Below are 19,246 nucleotides of genomic sequence, written 5' to 3'. Positions count from 1 at the left end.
ATTTCAGGAAATTTAAGGAAATACTGAGAGTGATTCCATAGACAGGAGTACTAAAAGAGAAGGGAGTTAATGATGGATGGGAGTTTCTTAAAAGTGAGATACTGAAGGCACAATTGCAAACAGTAGCAGCAAGGAGAAAAAATAGAAGAAGTATAAAATAACCAGAATGGATAGATATCCAAAGAACTCTTAACTGAGCTAAGATTTAAAAGAGACATGCACAAGAAATAGAAAAGGGTGTAAATCACCAAAGAGGAATTCAAACAAATAACCAACATATGTAGGGAACGGTTCATAAGGTTATGGCATAAAATGAAAGGCTTGCCAGAGAAAGGGTTATTTGGCTATGTCAGAAGAAAAAGGAAATGGTAGGGCCTCTTCTTGGAGAAGGTGGTGAAATGCTAACAGGGGATAGGGAAAAAGCAGAGCTACTCAACATCTTCTTTGCCTCAAACGTCTCTAAAAAGGAGATTGGGGTTCAACCTGAGCAATATGGAGCAGACGAGGTAATAGAGGAAATGCTTTCAAAAATAAGTAAAGAACTAGTCCAGGAATATCTGGCTACTCTAAATGAATTCAAGTCTCAAAGGCCAGATGAACTACATCCAAGAGTATTGAAGGAACTAACAGAAGACATTTCAGAACCACTGACAATAATCTCTGAGAATTTTTGGAGTACAGAAGAAGTCCCAGCATACTGGAGGAGGGCAAATGTTCTCCCTATCTTCAGGAAGGGAAAAAAAGATGACCCAAACAATTACCATCCAGTCAGCCTGACATCAATACCAGGAAAGATTCTGGAGCAGATAATTAAGGAGGCAGTCTGCAATCACTTAGAAAGGAATGCTGTGATTCCTAAAAGTCAGCATGGATTTCTCAAAAGCAAGTCATGGCAGACTAATCTTATCTCTTTTTTCAACAGAGTTACAGGCTTGGTAGATGCAGGGAATGCTGTGAATGTCGCATATCTTGATTTCAGTAAGGCTTTCAACAGAGTCCCCATGACCTTTTTGCAAGCAAACTAGTCAAATGTGGGCTAGGCAATGCTACTGTTAGGTGGATCTGTAATTGGTTAAGCAACCGAACCCAAAGGGTGCTCACCAATGGTTCCACTTCATCTTGGAAATAAGTGACTAGTGGAGTGCTGCATAGTTCGGTCCTGGGTCCAGTACTGTTCAACATCTTTATTAATGACTTGGATGAAGTTTGAGAGGGCATGCTGACAAGTTTGCAGATAACACCAAATTAGGAGGTATAGCTATTCAGGATCAGAATTCAAAAAGACAAGTTGTCCACGAAGCAGCTAAAAAAGCCAATGGGATTTTGGACTGCATCAAAAGAAATATATTGTCTAGAATGAGAGAAGTTACTGTGTCTTAAAAGACTGTGTTTAAAAGAGATACTGATATTTTAAACAGAGGTTAGATGGCCATCTGTTTGGGATACTTTGTGCTTTCCTGCATGGCATGGGGTTGGACTAGATGGCCCATGTGGTCTTTTCCAGCTCTATTATTATATAATTCTATATGGCTAGCCGGTAGTCATGACTACTTATAATAATAATCTTCATATTTCTGGTAATCACTATTAGTTTTAAGTTGCTCATAATCTAATCAGACAATCATTGTCATTGACATTTAAAAGATTATTTCTTTCTTTTTTTCTGGTGGAAGGAAAAGAAACTTCATCCCTACCAACCATTAGTTCTACAAAGAATTTTAATAGTAATTAGAAATCTTGTTGTATATTGTCAAGTCATTTCTGACTTATAGTGACCTTTCAGCCAACCCTATCATAGGTTTTTCTGGCATTGACTCACAGAAGATCACCCAGTAGCTTTCAAGAACCAAGCAGGGAAACACCATTACCACTTATAACTATGAACTAGGTACCAAAACTACCTGATGTCTGCAGAATTAATTGAAATGAAAATTTGTGTCCAAGTCCTAGGGCTTGTGTTGAGGGATCTTGATATCTTTTAAGAATCCAAGTTGTTTGCTTTCTGTAATAGTGGCCCTTGTCAAAATGCCCCATCAAAATCCTTTTCTGGAATTAATTGGACTTCTGAGACTCTTGCCATTTAAAAAGAATTGTCAGCTTAGGACACCACATTTATATTGCTTTTGGCTCTGTTTGGTATCTGTGAAATTTGAGACCCGGCAGCCAGTTTGCAACCTAGAAATCGTCCGCATACATTTAACATTACTGAGAAAGGATGTAACACCTGCTGTCCTGATCCTTCATGATAGTTGGCTTCCCTGCATGCTATGACAAGCAGGATTCCAGTTTTACACCAGGGCCTCTTTCATGCATTCCAGTGCTGTAAATGCTGAGGGGAATCTCCTGCCATCACCACAGGCAACCTTCTCCTGTTCATGGGAAAGGTCTGAAGAGGCAATGGTTCCTCATTAATCAGAATGTGCTCACAGAAGCTCTGTGAGATTGGAAACCCAGGGTTCCTAACCAAACAGACTTTTCTTCATTCACTGTCCATACTATACCATTATAGAAAACAAATCCCCTAGTTCTTCTGGGGCTATTTGTGGTTGAACTATGGGGATTATGTGGGAGAAATCATTTTACCTCACCCTAGGTAGGTAAATCACTGCAAATGATCCTTATTGGTAAGAATGAATGTATCATTTTTTCTCACTGAGAGAAAGCTGTGCAGCTTTTAAGAACTATTGGAATTTGTTCATCACTAAAATACACATGTGGAGGTTCTGCAGAAAAAACAATATTTTATGCACAAAAATAGCATATATATGTATATTTGGGCACTATTTTCTGTGTGCAAAAGTCTTGTTTTTATATGTATTTTTGTGAAGAATAATTCCAAACTACTAAGAGTCTCAACCATCTAGTGTTGTCTGTACTGGGGTTGCCTGCCATTAATAATAACAACAACAACAACAACAACAACAACAACAATAATAATAAAATTTCCCTGAGTTTTTCCTGTTGTTTTTTTAGTTGCATTGACGAAAAACAACAGGAAAAACTAAGCCGCTATCAGGACCTCAAGATTGAACTTCAAAGACTCTGGCAGAAACCAGTGCAGGTGGTCCCGGTGGTGATTGGCACACTGGGTGCCGTGCCAAAAGATCTCAGCCGGCATTTGGAAACAATAGACACTGACAAAATTACAATCTGCCAACTGCAAAAGGCCACCCTGCTGGGATCTGCGTGCATCATCCGAAAATACATCACACAGTCCTAGACACTTGGGAAGTGTTCGACTTGTGATTTTGTGATATGAAATCCAGCATATCTATCTTGTTTGCTGTGTCATAATAAAATCTCCCATTTAAATATCTTTGAATGTTTTTTCCAAACCCTACTCACCCAATTCAAGAAATCTTTTTCAAAATTGGGAGGATAACAGCTTAAGAGTCACAGAGGGCTAAAAATGGTTAAAGACCCCCGTGAGGTGACTACTTCCTTGTTGCCATTAGCAGCACACAAAGCAGTGTTCTGGGTTGCTTTGGGATGCTGAGAGAGGGAAACGGCAAAGCCATTGGCAGAGTGAAAGAAGCCATCCTTTCTACGTTAAGCAGAAAGGAAAGGTTTTCCTAGTAATACTGATTGGGTAGGGGTGGGAAGGGTGGAATATTTGTAGCAGCAGCATGGGTATTGTGCAGTGTAAAAATAAAAATAAAGATCAAGTTTGTGTATCCCTATCATATGTCATTCAATCCTAGATTTGTACAAAGTGGTCCATCTCTCTCATATCATAGTGTGCAATAAACAATCTCTTCTAAGATAAATAATCCATCTCCACCCCTTACCTCCCCATTAAAAAGCTGTTTTGGTCTATTCTGTGCTTTAATGAGGACAGCAGATCTGCAACACCACACTGTTAGCTCATGTTCAGATAAACAGTAATACCAAAGAGACTAGGGGCAGTTCAGTGCTGGAATGGGGTCAATCCAGCATTGCCAGCCTCAGGATGGTTTAGACATACACCAACCCATGGCTGCTCTGGAGGTGAGAGGGAATCTTGACCATCCCCTTGTGATGAACCATGGGCCTTGTAGTCCTGCTCAGGACATTGTAACCCCTGATGAAGATGAAAACTTGGGTTTTTTACCTTCCCAGTCTGAACTGGATTCCTCTCAGCCAGATCCTTCCCAGGCAGATCTGGAAACCTTGCACCTGCAAGAAAGTTGTGCCCCAGAAGTATGTCAAACAACCCCAGAGCCTACTTCTCCCGTGTTCTTGCGCCGGGAGTTTTGTAAACAACAGAGAAGTTTGGATTCAGCTTCGCGCAGGAGTGCGAGGATAGCAGCTAAGAATGTTGCCAATTAACATTGGTTCTCGTGAGAATCTTTAAGGAGTTTAACATCTGGTCTCAGAGTTTAGCTTTCGTTTCTGATTCCCAGAGAACCGCTTTGGTGAGAAAGTTGGACTCTATATAGGTGTTTTGCCCGCGTAGCAACTTCGCGGAGTCAATTCGTCAGCCTACGGAGCGAGTTGTGTCTGGACAGCGCGCTCCGATTCAAGCCTCGCTTCAGCTCAAGCCTTGCCTTGCTATCCAGCCTTCGCCTTGCTTCCCAGCCTTTGTTTACCTACGGACTTTGCCTTGTTTCCCAGGACTAATCCTTGCCTTGTTTCACGGATTTTACCAAGTTATTCCACGGACCTTGTTCTTGTTCTTAGTTACCTTGTTCCACGTTCAAGCCTTGTTTCAAGTATCAAGTTATTTCCTAGCCACGCTCAAGTTTTATGGACTAAGGACCTTGTCATCTCCCCTCACTTTGCTTGGCAAAGTGAGTGTTTCGGTTATTGGATTACAACTTTGGACCTTAATATTTCTTATTGGACATTGCTTTTTTGGACTAATTCTGACCTTTCCTGAAGGGTCTAATTCTGGACTATTTCCTATACTTGTTTTTATTAACTTTATATATTCCTTCAATAAAGATATTAGTTAGATTCTGGCCTCTGTGTATGGTTATTGGTGCCTCTGCCGCCTGGGTCGTGACAGTTTGACTCCGCCACCCATAAGCACCAACTAACCGAGGCCAGGATGTCTACCGGAGCCGCGCCGGCTGGACAGCCGCTCAGCTACACCATCAGCAAGGACGAAGTGGACCGCATCCGTGACAGACTTAACGCGCAGGATGGAGAAATAAAAGGGTTGAGGGAGCGCGGAGTTCGCCTCCCGGCCATGGCGTTGCCTACCAAGTTTTCTGGAGAAGCTGCTAAGGTTCATGTTTTCCGCCGCCAATGTCAAGCTTATCTAGAGGCCCGTGATGCCGAGTTTCCCCAAGAAGACATCAAGGTGGCGTGGGTCTACAGTCTTCTAGACGGACCAGCGGCTAGCTGGGCGACGGCCCTGTTTGATCAAGCCTCCCCCCACCTAAGTTCAGCACAACGCTTCTTGGATCACCTTAAGGAGACCTGGGGAATCGAGGACAATTTGGAGGCAGCCGGTCACAAACTCCGGCGCCTCCTTCAAGGAGACAGACCCATGTCTCAGTACATAGCCGAGTTCCGCGTGCTGGCCCACAACACCGGCTGGAACGATGTAGCCCTCAGAGGACAATTTCGGGAGGGTCTCAACATTGAAATGCTGGAAGAAATCTCCAAGGTGGATCCTCCCCATTCCCTCGAGGCACTCATTGATCAATGTTTACGGGCTGAAGTCATGATTGCCAACAGGAAACAATGGGTTCGAGGCCAGGGCGGTAGAGCCGGGGCAAAACCCCCCGCTCCCGCCAGTGTTCAGCCACGTCCGGTATGGAGACCCCCGCCGCCAACCCCATACCCCAGAGGAGGCGAGGAGGTGCCGATGCAGTTGGGCAATGTGCGTCCCAGACTAGATGCCGCCGAGAAGGCCCGTCGTCAACGCTTGAACCTCTGCTGGTACTGCGGGAACGGGGGCCACTTCGCCAGAGAGTGCCCAGCCAAAGGGAAGCCTGCCGCCCGTCTTGCGGCGGCGTCCTCCACGGAGTCGAAGGCGTCTGAGCCGACTGGCACACAGCCGGCGGGGGAAGCCAACGACCGGGTGTAGAGAGGCTCGCCAACCCGGTCAAAAAATCCATCCAAGAGCCGCCAACCGGGGTCCTGTTCCTTCTCGTGGTCACATTATGGTCAGCAAAAAGGGGGCCCGTCATGATCCACGCCATGATAGACTCTGGAGCTACCAACAATTTCATCGATAGAGAGTATGCCGACTCTCTGGGATTACAATATCATGATTTCAAGAATGCCCGTGTGGTGCAAGCCATAGACGGCCGTCCCCTCAAGACGGGCCCCGTAAGCCAGTGGTCGGAACCCACCAGGATGTGGATAAGGGAACATATGGAAGAGATTTCCTTCTTTGTTACCGAGGTTCCCCATTTCCCTGTGATTTTGGGAATTCCATGGCTGACACTCCACGACCCTAACATCTCCTGGTCCAACAGAGAACTGCAGTTTGCTTCACCGTACTGCCAAAACCATTGCCTCGTAGCCAAGGTATGCCATGCCACAGACTCCGAGCCCATCATCACCTTGCCAAAGAAGTACTCCGAGTATTGGGATGTATTCAATGAGAAAGAAGCCGAAAAATTACCCCCACATAGACCTTATGACTGTGCCATTGACTTGGTGGAGGGGGCCCCGATCCCGCGAGGGCATCTCTACTCCCTGACTGAACCAGAGCAAGAAGCTCTCAGGGAATTCTTAGAGACAAACCTTCGCAAGGGGTTCATCAGACCCTCTCAATCCCCAGCCGCCTCCCCAGTGATGTTTGTGAAGAAGAAGTCAGGGGAATTACGCTTGGTGGTGGACTACAGAGCATTGAACAATATCACCAAGCGGAACAGCTATCCCCTGCCCTTAATCTCGGATCTACTGGACCGACTTCGAGGAGCCAAGGTCTACACCAAGCTGGATCTTCGGGGGGCTTATAATCTAGTTCGCATCAGAGAAGGGGACGAGTGGAAGACCGCCTTCCAGACTAAATTCGGATTATTCGAGTCCCGAGTTATGAATTTCGGTTTATGCGGAGCTCCCGCAACGTTCCAGCATTTTGTCAACGATATTTTTCAGGACTATCTAGACAGATTCTTGATAATCTACCTGGACGATTTTTTGGTGTTTTCCAGATCACAATCAGAACATGAGAACCACGTCAAAATGGTGTTGCAACGACTGCGGGATCATGGACTTTATGCCAAGCTAGAAAAATGCGCTTTTGATCTACAAGAGGTAGATTTCCTTGGCTACCGCATCTCGCCTCTAGGGCTTTCCATGGATCCAGCCAAAGTTTCAGCAGTATTGGAATGGCGGGCGCCAACTAACAAGAAAGAGGTGCAGCGTTTCTTGGGGTTCGCGAACTACTACCGCAAGTTCATTCCAGATTTTGCCCGCTGGTCCGACCCCATCACCAGCTGCATCCGTGGAAAGCAGCCTTTCCGCTGGACTGATCAAGCAGAGAAAGGGTTCCAGCAACTGAAGAAACTATTCACCTCCCAGCCAATTCTACAGCACCCAAATCCTGGAACCCCTTTTGTGGTGCAAGCGGACGCCTCTGATGTGGCAATTGGGGCTGTACTCTTACAACCGGTGGGAGATCACCTCCACCCCTGTGCCTTTTATTCTCGTCAACTAACCACACCAGAGAGGAATTACACCATTTGGGAAAAAGAACTACTGGCCATAAAGGCAGCCTTTGAAACTTGGAGACATTGGCTAGAAGGGGCCAAATTCCCCATTGAAGTCCACACTGATCATCGTAATCTAGAACATCTAAGAACTGCCCGCAAACTAAATCAGAGGCAGCAACGTTGGGCTTTATTCTTTGAACGTTTCAACTTCCAGATCCATTATGTGACCCCAGCTCAAACCAAGCAAGCAGACGCCCTATCACGTAAACCGGAATACGCTGCAGGACGCAAGGAGACCTTTGAATCCCAACTGCTACAACCTGAGAACTTTGCCACGCTCACAGTGGGGAACACCAAATCTAGTCCCATTGGTTCAACTTTCCCTACTCCAGGACCCATCTGTGCTCAAGAAATCAGGGCTAGTCAGCAAGCAGATGCCTGGGCGCAGGACCAACTTCGCCAAGGTCTGCATTTTCCCTTTTCGCTTAAAGATGGGCTGCTCTGCTATAGAAATCATGTTTATATCCCACCCGGACCGGGCAGGGAAAAAGCGCTTCGTCTGTGTCATGACTGCAAACCAGCAGGACACTTCGGACTATTTAAAACCATGCATTTGATCCTAAGAGATTTTTGGTGGCCCAAGATCCGCAAGGATGTGGAAAAATATGTCAACACCTGCCCAGTATGCCAGCGCTCCAAGATACGAAGGGAGAAGCCCTCAGGGCTTTTACACCCCCTTCCTACCCCATCTCGCCCATGGGAAATAATTTCCGCGGATTTCATCACTGACCTACCACCTTCCTGTGGATTCACCACGATCTTAGTGGTGGTGGACCTATTCACCAAGTTAGCCCATTTCATTCCCTGCGAAGGCCTCCCCACGGCCAAAGAAACTGCGGATCTATTTCTTCAGCATGTTTTCAGACTACATGGATTGCCCAAGAGTTTAGTCACAGACCGTGGATCTCAATTCACCTCTCGTTTTTGGAAGGCACTACAAAAACTACTGGGCATAGACTCTCGCTTATCTTCAGCTCATCATCCCCAAACAGATGGGCAAACGGAGCGCACCAATGCCACTTTGGAGCAGTATCTTCGCTGTTATGTAAACTACCAACAGGACAATTGGGCTTCTCTGTTACCACTGTCTGAGTTTGCCTACAATAATGGAGTTCAAGCTTCTACAAAAGAAACGCCGTTCTTTGCAAACTACGGTTTCCATCCACGTTTCTTTCCCCCTGTCATTGAAACTTCAGAAGTTCCCGCAGCAGAGGATTGGCTGCAGGAACTCACAGCGGTGCAACAACTTTTGCTCCAGCAACTGGACCAAGCCAAGGAGGACTATAAGCGCCACGCTGACAAACACCGCCAGCCGGGCCCCGAAATCAAGGTAGGAGATCGGGTTTTCCTGTCCACTCGCTTTCTGCCCTCCCACCGCCCATGCCGGAAGTTAGATGCCCGCTTCATTGGCCCCTATCCAGTGGTGGCGCAATTAAACCCCGTGACTTTCAAACTCCAACTTCCGCGTTCAATGCGCATTCACCCAGTGTTTCACCGTTCCCTGCTCCTTCCGGCGGATGGGGTGCGTCCTGATACAGACCAACCGGCCCCCCCTCCTGTCTTGATGAATGGGGAGGAGGAGTTCGAGGTTGAGGACATTTTGGATTCTCGCTTTCATCGCCGCCGCCTACAATATCTCATTGACTGGGTGGGTTTTGGGCCTGAGGAACGCTCTTGGGAAGACGCCTCCACAGTCCATGCTCCTGATCTAACCCGTCGCTTCCATCTGACCTATCCCACCAAACCGCGACCTCGCGCCTCGGGGAGAGGACCCCAGTTTGGGAGGGGCCCTGAGGAGGGGGATAGTGTGATGAACCATGGGCCTTGTAGTCCTGCTCAGGACATTGTAACCCCTGATGAAGATGAAAACTTGGGTTTTTTACCTTCCCAGTCTGAACTGGATTCCTCTCAGCCAGATCCTTCCCAGGCAGATCTGGAAACCTTGCACCTGCAAGAAAGTTGTGCCCCAGAAGTATGTCAAACAACCCCAGAGCCTACTTCTCCCGTGTTCTTGCGCCGGGAGTTTTGTAAACAACAGAGAAGTTTGGATTCAGCTTCGCGCAGGAGTGCGAGGATAGCAGCTAAGAATGTTGCCAATTAACATTGGTTCTCGTGAGAATCTTTAAGGAGTTTAACATCTGGTCTCAGAGTTTAGCTTTCGTTTCTGATTCCCAGAGAACCGCTTTGGTGAGAAAGTTGGACTCTATATAGGTGTTTTGCCCGCGTAGCAACTTCGCGGAGTCAATTCGTCAGCCTACGGAGCGAGTTGTGTCTGGACAGCGCGCTCCGATTCAAGCCTCGCTTCAGCTCAAGCCTTGCCTTGCTATCCAGCCTTCGCCTTGCTTCCCAGCCTTTGTTTACCTACGGACTTTGCCTTGTTTCCCAGGACTAATCCTTGCCTTGTTTCACGGATTTTACCAAGTTATTCCACGGACCTTGTTCTTGTTCTTAGTTACCTTGTTCCACGTTCAAGCCTTGTTTCAAGTATCAAGTTATTTCCTAGCCACGCTCAAGTTTTATGGACTAAGGACCTTGTCATCTCCCCTCACTTTGCTTGGCAAAGTGAGTGTTTCGGTTATTGGATTACAACTTTGGACCTTAATATTTCTTATTGGACATTGCTTTTTTGGACTAATTCTGACCTTTCCTGAAGGGTCTAATTCTGGACTATTTCCTATACTTGTTTTTATTAACTTTATATATTCCTTCAATAAAGATATTAGTTAGATTCTGGCCTCTGTGTATGGTTATTGGTGCCTCTGCCGCCTGGGTCGTGACACCCCTCCCATTCTCTTTGTCATGGCAGCCAGCAGGTGCAACAAGGGTTGTGCTGGTCAACATCGCTCCAGGTGACCAGAATGACATGTTGTGCCTGCTGGCTGCCACAGGCTGAAGAGGGGATGGTGACTGCCATCCCAAATCCCCAGGCCATCCAAGCCCAGGGAACACAATATGGCCATGTTAACAATGTAGATGATTCCTCATTGGAAGCAGACCAACCATTGGCATGGGCAAAGGTTGAGGTTTGCTCCATATTTTAAGGAAGAATTTGGAGCTCCCAATGACTTTGGTTAACACTCTTCAAGGCTATGCTAAGCATCTTTGGTCCACATTAACTTGGATCAGCTCTGTGCACTGTTCACCCACCATGGAGATGATTCTTGGGGTTTTTAAGCACAGACTGGATGGACATTTGTCAGAAAATGTATTCTTGCATGGTGAGGGATTGGACTGGATGACACTTGTGGTCTCTTCCAACTCTGTTATTCTAAATATAGAATTTTCCCATTTGCCTTTGTTAAGTTTCATTTAATTGATTTCAGCCAGGTTTTTTAGTTACTCCTCTTGATTTATGTTCCAACATGTTAGCTGCTCCTCAAAGTTTTGTATCATCTATAAGTTTGATAAAGATTCCTTCTACTCTATGAGCTGAATCATTGATAAAAAATATTGAAACAGCATCAGCCCCAGAATATAACTCTGTAGTGCTGCATTTGAAACTTTCATTAAATCTCAAACATGCTAATGACAACTCTTTTAGGACAGTTATGAATCAATCTGATGTTGTTTCCATCTAGTCCACATTTAGTTAGTTTTCTAATCAAAATATCACAGGGAACCTTTTCAAATACTTTGCTAATATCCAGATAAATGACATCCCTGTCATTCCCTCCATCTACTAGTGACCCAATCAAAAAAAAGATATACAATAAGCTTGACAGAATTTGGTCTGACAACCCCTTGCTGGCTTCTACTAATCACTGTCATCAAGATACTTATGATGAACTCCTGTGTAATGTGTTATAATATTTTTCCTGGTATTGAGGTCAAGCTGGCTTGCCTATGGTTTCTTGTATCTGCTTTTTGGCTTTTTTTTTAAGATGGGACAATACATGCTCATCTCCAGTACTCTGGCATCTCACCTTGTCTTCAAGATTTTTCAAAAAACAATAGCAAGTGAGTCTGTAAGTGTGTCAGCAAGTTCCTTCAGTGCTCTGGGTTGCTGGTCTTCTGGCCCTGCAATTAATGATAGATCCATGCTAAAGAACATTTGGGAAACATAAACAATGAATAATCCATTGTAGTTTATTGCTAAACATTGTCGACATTATGAAGCATTCATCTCCTATCCCCATAAAGATCTCTCTCCCTCTCCCTCTCTCCCTCTCCCTCTCTCTCTCATCTATCTAATAGATTTCAATGCTTGTTCAATGCTTGTTTAGCCAGCCCAACCTTTTCTGAACCAGCACCACGGAGTGATTATTGTTACAAACAATGAAATTAGGCATCCATATTTCATAAATATGTAAGCAGCATGTTCAGTGGATAAGGAATGTCAGTGAATTGGGCAGTAATATAAGAAACCCAGAGAATAACTACCGTCCCACTGTCAGTTCAATATTATTCATCCGACTAGTGTTTCAATTTATTTCAAATCTTCCTGGAACTACTGCTGATGTTATCTGGAATGCCAGACAGTAATAATGGATGCATTGTGATCAGGTGGAGGTGAAAATTTATATTCCTTTTGGATCAACATGCTCATTAAAGAGTTAGATTAAGCAGAGGAAAACATTCCCAGAAAAAGTGTTGTTGACACAAAATTTGCATGATGGGATAAAAGCTTAACATTACCTTAATGAATTGCAGCACAACTCTGTGAGCTATACTGTGCATTGAAAGCACAAGAGGAAAGAATTTGCAAAGTTCTAGGCTACTAACAATGAAGTATGTCTTACATATGAGTAAAAAATGTGATACTCTTACTAAGAAAAGAAATAAATTGGAAATTCTATTTAAGATTGGTCAACTCCGCCTTCTTCCATCTGGTTCTGGATTACAATATCCACAATAATTTGCCAGCAGAGAGCATGGGACCTGTAGTTAAACACATCCAGAGGTATCATGTTGGAAAATATTGGCATAACTGAACTGTTGTCTACACAATCTAACATAACAGAATTTATACATTCCGTTTCACTCATCATTTAAAAAAAAATCATAATATCTTCCACATGCAATCAACTTTTCAGAATGTTATTGCATTAAAAAGAAAGAGGGGAGGGGAAAAAGAAATGTGACAACGCATTTGAGATTAATGTGTTTTATTTTAGCATGAGCTTTCTTGGATATAAATTCACATCTTCAGATATGAGAATAGAATAGAATATATTGGATCCAGAAAAAATAAGATGGGTGACAGAAGATCTATGAGGAGCAAATAATAGGAGCTGAATGTTTTAAACATGGAGAAATCTGAAAGATGACATGACAGCGATCTTCACATTTTTTATGGTTGCCCCATGGTATATTGAGCTAGTGTGTTCCTGTTGCCCTGGAACCAAAACCAGTGGATTCAAATTATAGGAACAAAGATTTCAACTAAACTTTGGTGAAATATCTTAATGACAGAAGAACCAACCGTCTTGGAAGGCATTTAACACTCAATTATTGGAGATTTTTAAACAGAGATTGCACAATGACTTTGAAATATGCTTACTAGAGCAATCTTGTACAACTTGTGGCCCTCCAGGTGTTTGTGATTTCAACTCCCAGAAGCCCTAGCCAGCTTGCCCAATAGTCAGGAATTCTGGGAGCTGAAGTCCAAAATGGCTGGAGGGCCACAAGTTGTGCAAGGCTGCACTAGAGATTTCCTAAACAGCAAATGGTTGGACTAAATGATCCTTGGAGTACCTTTCCATTCTACTAATCTCAAAAGATTCCAGATTTGTCCAGGGCTCTGAAACATTTTAAGGCTTTGAAACACCAATCCTCGAAGCAAAATAAAGCATAGATGGCCTCCAGTTGTAATGCACTATGTGGGACATAATTCACCCCATCTGGAGAACATCATATTAGGGAAAACTGGAAAAGAGCCTTCAAAATTTAAGGATTTTTTAGCAGCAAGGCCTTCTTTCTTTTTCATTTAAAGCTTGAGCTAATGATGGTCTCCTAGAATACAGAGTGAGCCTGCTAAATTCTTTGACCCCTGCCCCAAATAGTTCAGAGTTCAAAGGAAAGGATTATTGAACACTCTGGCCAGGAGGAATATTTGCCTGGCTGTTCATTTGTGTTAGGAGTAATGTTAACAAAATCATTCAAGTTGATTATCCACATGTGCATGCGTTGAGGGCAATTGTTCTGTTTATTCACTTCTTTTTGTGCATTTTGCTGTAAGGACTTTAATTTTTAACTTAAGAATCCAAAACAGTAGGTTTATAAAACAAATATGACTATGAATTGAAAGATAACATTATTGGAAGCATAAGAAATAAATGGTGCAACGGATATAGGAAGCAATGCATGAAAACAGACATTTGAAAGGACATATTTCTATAACTTTAGAAGGAATGCTCATAGGAATACATAAGAGCATCCTATGAGACTATAATTATCTATCTATAAGATGGGATGTACTCAAGACACATTATTATTTGCCTGTGTTCATATAATTACAGCCGGCATGGTGAAATAGTTTGAACGTTGGACTATGACTCTGGAAACCAGGATTTAAATCCCCACTCAAGCCATGGAAACCCACTGGATGGCCTTGGGAAGTCACACACTCTCAGCTTCAGAAAAAGTCAAAGGCAAATAATCTCTGAATAAATCTTGCCAAGATATTTTCACTTCTCCACTATTTTCTTTGTGATATCTGACCTGTAATTCCCCTAGTGTTATTTCTCTAGAAAAATAAATTTAAAGATAGTACAATGCCCAACATTAGTCTAATTGCCTTTGTGCTTGTGTTAAATACTAAACAGTTTAACCAATCAATTATTTTATTGACTCCAAGAAGATTCTTGTGATACTGAAATATATTGTTGTGTCCCAAGAGCCCAGGCAAACAGTAGTGCTGAATTCATGCATACACAAAAATGAATAAGTCTTTGTGGCAGCAGTACTGAAGCTGTAGATATTTATTGCTCTACAGCAGCGGCTCCCAATCTTTGGGACTCCATATATTTGGGACTTTAATGGCCAGCTGGAACATGTCAGAAACACTGGGAACTGAAGTCCAAAACCTCTGAAGGGCCAAAGATTAGGAACAATTGCTCTAGAGATTATTTGAAACCCGTGCATAAGACTCTTCTGAAAGTATTGCAATTTGTAGTTGTTCTGCAAGGGCCATCCAGTCCAGTCCCCTGTTAAAGCATTCCTGAAAATATAGTGAGTATTTATAAGAATAGATTTCAATATTCTTTTTGAGGGTATATTTTTTTCAAAAAATAATAATTTGATATGACCCAAGTATGACAGTTTAAATTTAGTCATCTAGGTTTCTAAAGTTCAGGCTTGAGCTGCTCTAGGAGCCATTAATTTGTCTTTTTAGTAATCTATGGAAACTATAGAACTTTGCTCCAGCACCACATTTCAAATGAGTTGATTTTCTTTTTATCATCTTTCTTCATTTTTCAGCTTTCACATTGATAAGTGGAAGTGGGCAATATGATGACATCGAGATTCCTAACTTCTGTATAGGGTTTTCTACACCTCAGCAGATGCATCCCTTGTTATACTACACATAAACACACCTGACAAATAATGATTTGCTTTGAAGGAATAATAGCCATATTATTTCCAGATGATTTTGTGCACATTTTTGAATAAATAAGGTATTTCTTGGGAGAAATAAGATTTGTTAGTGTTATTGCTGACTTGTAAAACAACTGGCTACATATGAAAATTGAAATATAAATTAACAATAAAATCATAGATTTCTGTCTGTCATTGTCTTAGTTTGCTGACAGGGTTGACCCCTTAAATGCATTTGTCTCTCGAATTCAGGGGTCCTCAAACTTTTAAAGCAGAGGGCCGGGTCCACCATCCTTCAGACTGTTGAGGGGCCAAATTATCATTTGAAAAAAAAAACGAACAAATTCCTATGCACACTGCACATATCTTATTTGTAGTGCAAAACAACAACAATAACAATGAAAGACCAATACAATATTTAAAAATGAAAATAATTTTAACCAACATAAGCCTATCAGGATTTCGATAGGAAGTGGGGGCCTGCTTCTGGCTAATGAGATAGTCAGGTTAATTAGGATTGTTGTTGTTGTGTGTCTTCAATTCATTTCAGACTTTGGGCGAGCCTAAGTCTAAAATTATTTATTTATTCATTTACTACATTTATTTACTACATTTATATCCCACCCTTCTCACCCTAAAGTGAACTCAGAGCAGCTGTATGTATATACAATATATTATATTATTAGCATAGCACAATATTAGCATTATATATTACTATATTGAACTATACCACTATACTGTATTATTATATGTAATATATAACATATAATTAATATTATTATATGGTATTATTATCCATATTATATTGTATAAAATGATAATATTATTATCAATATCATATGTATATACAATATACTATATTATTAAAACTGATATAAAATATTATATTATAAATGAGTGTGGGGGCCAGGTAAATCACCTTGGAGGGCCGTATCTGGCCCCCGGGCCTTAGTTGGGGGACCCCTGCTCTAATTGGTTATGAATATACCTAAGGCTAGACTGCATCCATCCAATTTGGAGCTGTCCCCATGACCTTTGTATTGAGCTAAGCACCTAAGGAGCTTTAAACAGAACAACCCTTGAATAACTCTTCTTTTAAAATAGTCAATATTTGGCTAGCGAAGCTATGTAGTACAAGATCTGGGGAGACCCTAGAGCCCTGTGGCTGACAGTTTTACATGCCTAAACTATCAGTTCCACGATTTCACTGGCTAAACCATGACATGGCAGAATCACAGGGCTATAATTGTTTAGTGTGGAAGAGCCCTTAGTTTTATCGACTGATAGAAGCTTTATGTATGTAGCCACCAAATGTAATTTACCCTTTCTACTAACATGCTTACAGATATCACAAAAATCAAGTAAAACAAAGAAACACACAACATAGTCAAAATCACTAGGGTAATAAAATCTAGAAGGCTAGATTGAAAAGAATTCATGAACAGCTTTCCTCAAACCAGTGAAACTAAGAAATGACCACTTCTGGGAATGCTGCATTCCACAATCTTAAATGTTAAGCATATGTGAAATAGGCCCAGGCAGGTATTGGGATCTTCAAGAAAGCCTATCTTAAAGACTTTAGCAGTCAAAGTCAGGGGGCTGGAGATTATATGTTCACTCTATGATCTTTTGTGCATTCAAGGCTTTCCCCCCCTCCCCCATTCTGTCAAAAATGCAATTAGAAAGGGGAAGTACTTTTTCTATTTTTTTCAGAATGACAATTTTCTTTTAAAACATGGTACAGCCCCATTTGTTTTGTTCCCCACCTATTTTTTTCTTCAAAACCCAAAAGTGGAGTTTTAGCCACTTTTAGATTTTTGCGCATGGGAGGGATGACTGGAGGCTGAGAGGCAAGAATGTAATTTAATTTATGTTACGCTATGTTATGTTATGTTAGTGTGGGTACCTTCTGATCAGAAAACATGGCCAGTGGCATTTAGGAAGATATAGTTGAAATAAGTAACTTTTCAAAGCACTTCTATAGCAGTCCTTATCATATATGTATTACAGTTGAGCACAGAACATATATTAACATATATTAAGCACATGACAACTATATGCTTTATTTTCTACAAATCAAATCATTACATATTTGCAGTGTATAGCAAAAGCATTCTACACAAAATTTGCAACAAAAGAATATCAGATTATCTTGAGAATAATGATATGTCTGTCCAGTCAGATGGAAATTTAATTTAATACAGAAGGTTTGCTATCTAGAAAATGTGTAAGGACTAATTATGTTTTTCAAGAGTGTGTCCAAGGATTTTACAGTCTTTCCCCTACAAGGTCTCTCGTCAGGTGGTAAGGTTTGATCTTGCATATCTCTTTTCAGCTAGAATGGAACCATCTGTTGAAACTATTTCACCATGATGGATCTCTGACACAGGAAAATGCATGGAAGAGGGTGAATGTTCAGCATAATGATGAATCTCCAAGATCTACAACCTTCTTGGCTCTTATCCATTTTCTTTGACCAGCAGCCTATCTACATGGGTTCTAAAACTAGCATAGTTGAAATCTTGTCCATTGGTTTTAATAGAGGGGAACTTGAACAATAATTTGGAAAATGAAAATATGGTTTTTCTGTCTTACATACTGGGTTGATGCTGGCTCCACCTTGGATTCATGAGAGCACCAATCCTGGAGTTCTCTGTAGCAAGAGATAGGATTGCTCTGATAGTTATGAAATACTTAAAAAACAAACCATGTATAAATGAATTTTCATTGTTCAGAGAATTATCCTTTTATGTACCTAGGTTCAACAATAGAACCAAAGATTGAAAAAGTTACATTTTCATTACAGTTCCCAGAATCCCCCATACATTGCAGCCAGAGATTGCAGTCAGATATAGATAGAATGAGTGGCATTCTATCTATATCTGTATGGTTTGTAGAAGTGCAAATAAATTTAGGGAAGTCTCTCCTCCTCAATTATAAAAGGATTCTACAAGATCCATAGTGAGTTCTCATTATACTCAGTGGCTATGAAATCCTGACCAACTACTGAGGGGAGGTAAACCCAGAAAATGACGAATGTGGAAGTTATAACGTCTGAAATGATGAACATTTGATTAGAAGTCCAGCTTCCAAGCCAAAACATATTTCATATAATGGTGGTAGTAGCTATTGCTGTTGTTTTTGCTTTTGATTTGAGCTTTCAAGTTGACTCTGACTTATAATGATCCAGCTGTAGGATTTTCTTGGTAACAGGAAATTTGCCACTAACTTTTTCTAAGGTTCAGTGGATTTGACTTGTCTAAGGGCACTCAATGAGTTTCCATGGCTGAATAAGGATTTAAATCCTGGTATCTTAGGATCATGCTCTGACACTCAAACCATTACATTATGCTGTCTCTCTTCATGTGTTGTACTTTGCATTTTTCAGGTTCAACAAAAGATTTAATTGAAACATGTTGTGCTGCTGGACAACAATGGGCTATTGACAACAGTGAATGTGCAGAAATCCCAGTGAGTGGAACTGATGGTGATATTTGCAGGTATGTAAACTAAAACTGGAAAAAAATGAAAACTGTCAATTTATAATAAGATCCACCTTGAATAAGCATTTCATGAATAGATTCCAGATGACTCTGTGGTTTTGTGTGTATGTATACACACACAAGGTTTATTTGGCGTTGCCTGGAGTTCATGCTGATGATTTTGCTTAGGTTTTGAGTAAGACAAACATTTGGGTGCCTAGAATACTTTACATTTATTTCACACCTAATTGTGTGCAGAGTGGATTGAAAACAGTAATTTTCTGTAAAAGGCTTGAGCCTTTGCATGTTTGATCAACATTTGTTTCATAAACAAGCATTATAAAGATAAAATAGCATTTGTTTTGTAAGTACCTAAAGTAAATGATGGATCAGGTCCAAAATAGTCTAATGGTCCCAAGTCTGGTGGCAGCATCAAGCATGACAGGGAAACAGATAAAATCTTTAAAATATATGTGTGTGCCACTGCATAGAGTTGTTATATATGTGTTATATGTACTTGTTATATATGTGTGTTGCGTCTTAACGTGAACAGATAACTAAATTGAGACTTTG

The 19,246-nt window shown here is 41.7% G+C and overlaps 1 protein-coding gene across 5 annotated transcripts in view; it reads left to right on the top strand.

Moving 5' to 3' along the window:
• Window positions 1–19,246, top strand: part of fbln2 (fibulin 2) — a 222,830-nt gene that overhangs the window by 127,507 nt on the left and 76,077 nt on the right. For all 5 annotated transcript variants that reach the window (XM_062969966.1, XM_062969964.1, XM_008115563.3 and 2 more), the window contains one exon: window positions 18,580–18,691. In XM_062969966.1, coding sequence (XP_062826036.1) covers window positions 18,580–18,691 — 112 coding nt within the window. The remainder of the gene's footprint in view (window positions 1–18,579; window positions 18,692–19,246) is intronic.

This window comes from Anolis carolinensis, chromosome 2, assembly GCF_035594765.1.
Source record: "Anolis carolinensis isolate JA03-04 chromosome 2, rAnoCar3.1.pri, whole genome shotgun sequence".
Classification (NCBI taxonomy): domain Eukaryota; kingdom Metazoa; phylum Chordata; class Lepidosauria; order Squamata; family Dactyloidae; genus Anolis; species Anolis carolinensis.
The sequence above is the reverse complement of the archived record's forward strand: the minus strand, read 5'-3'. Positions and strand labels throughout refer to the sequence as shown.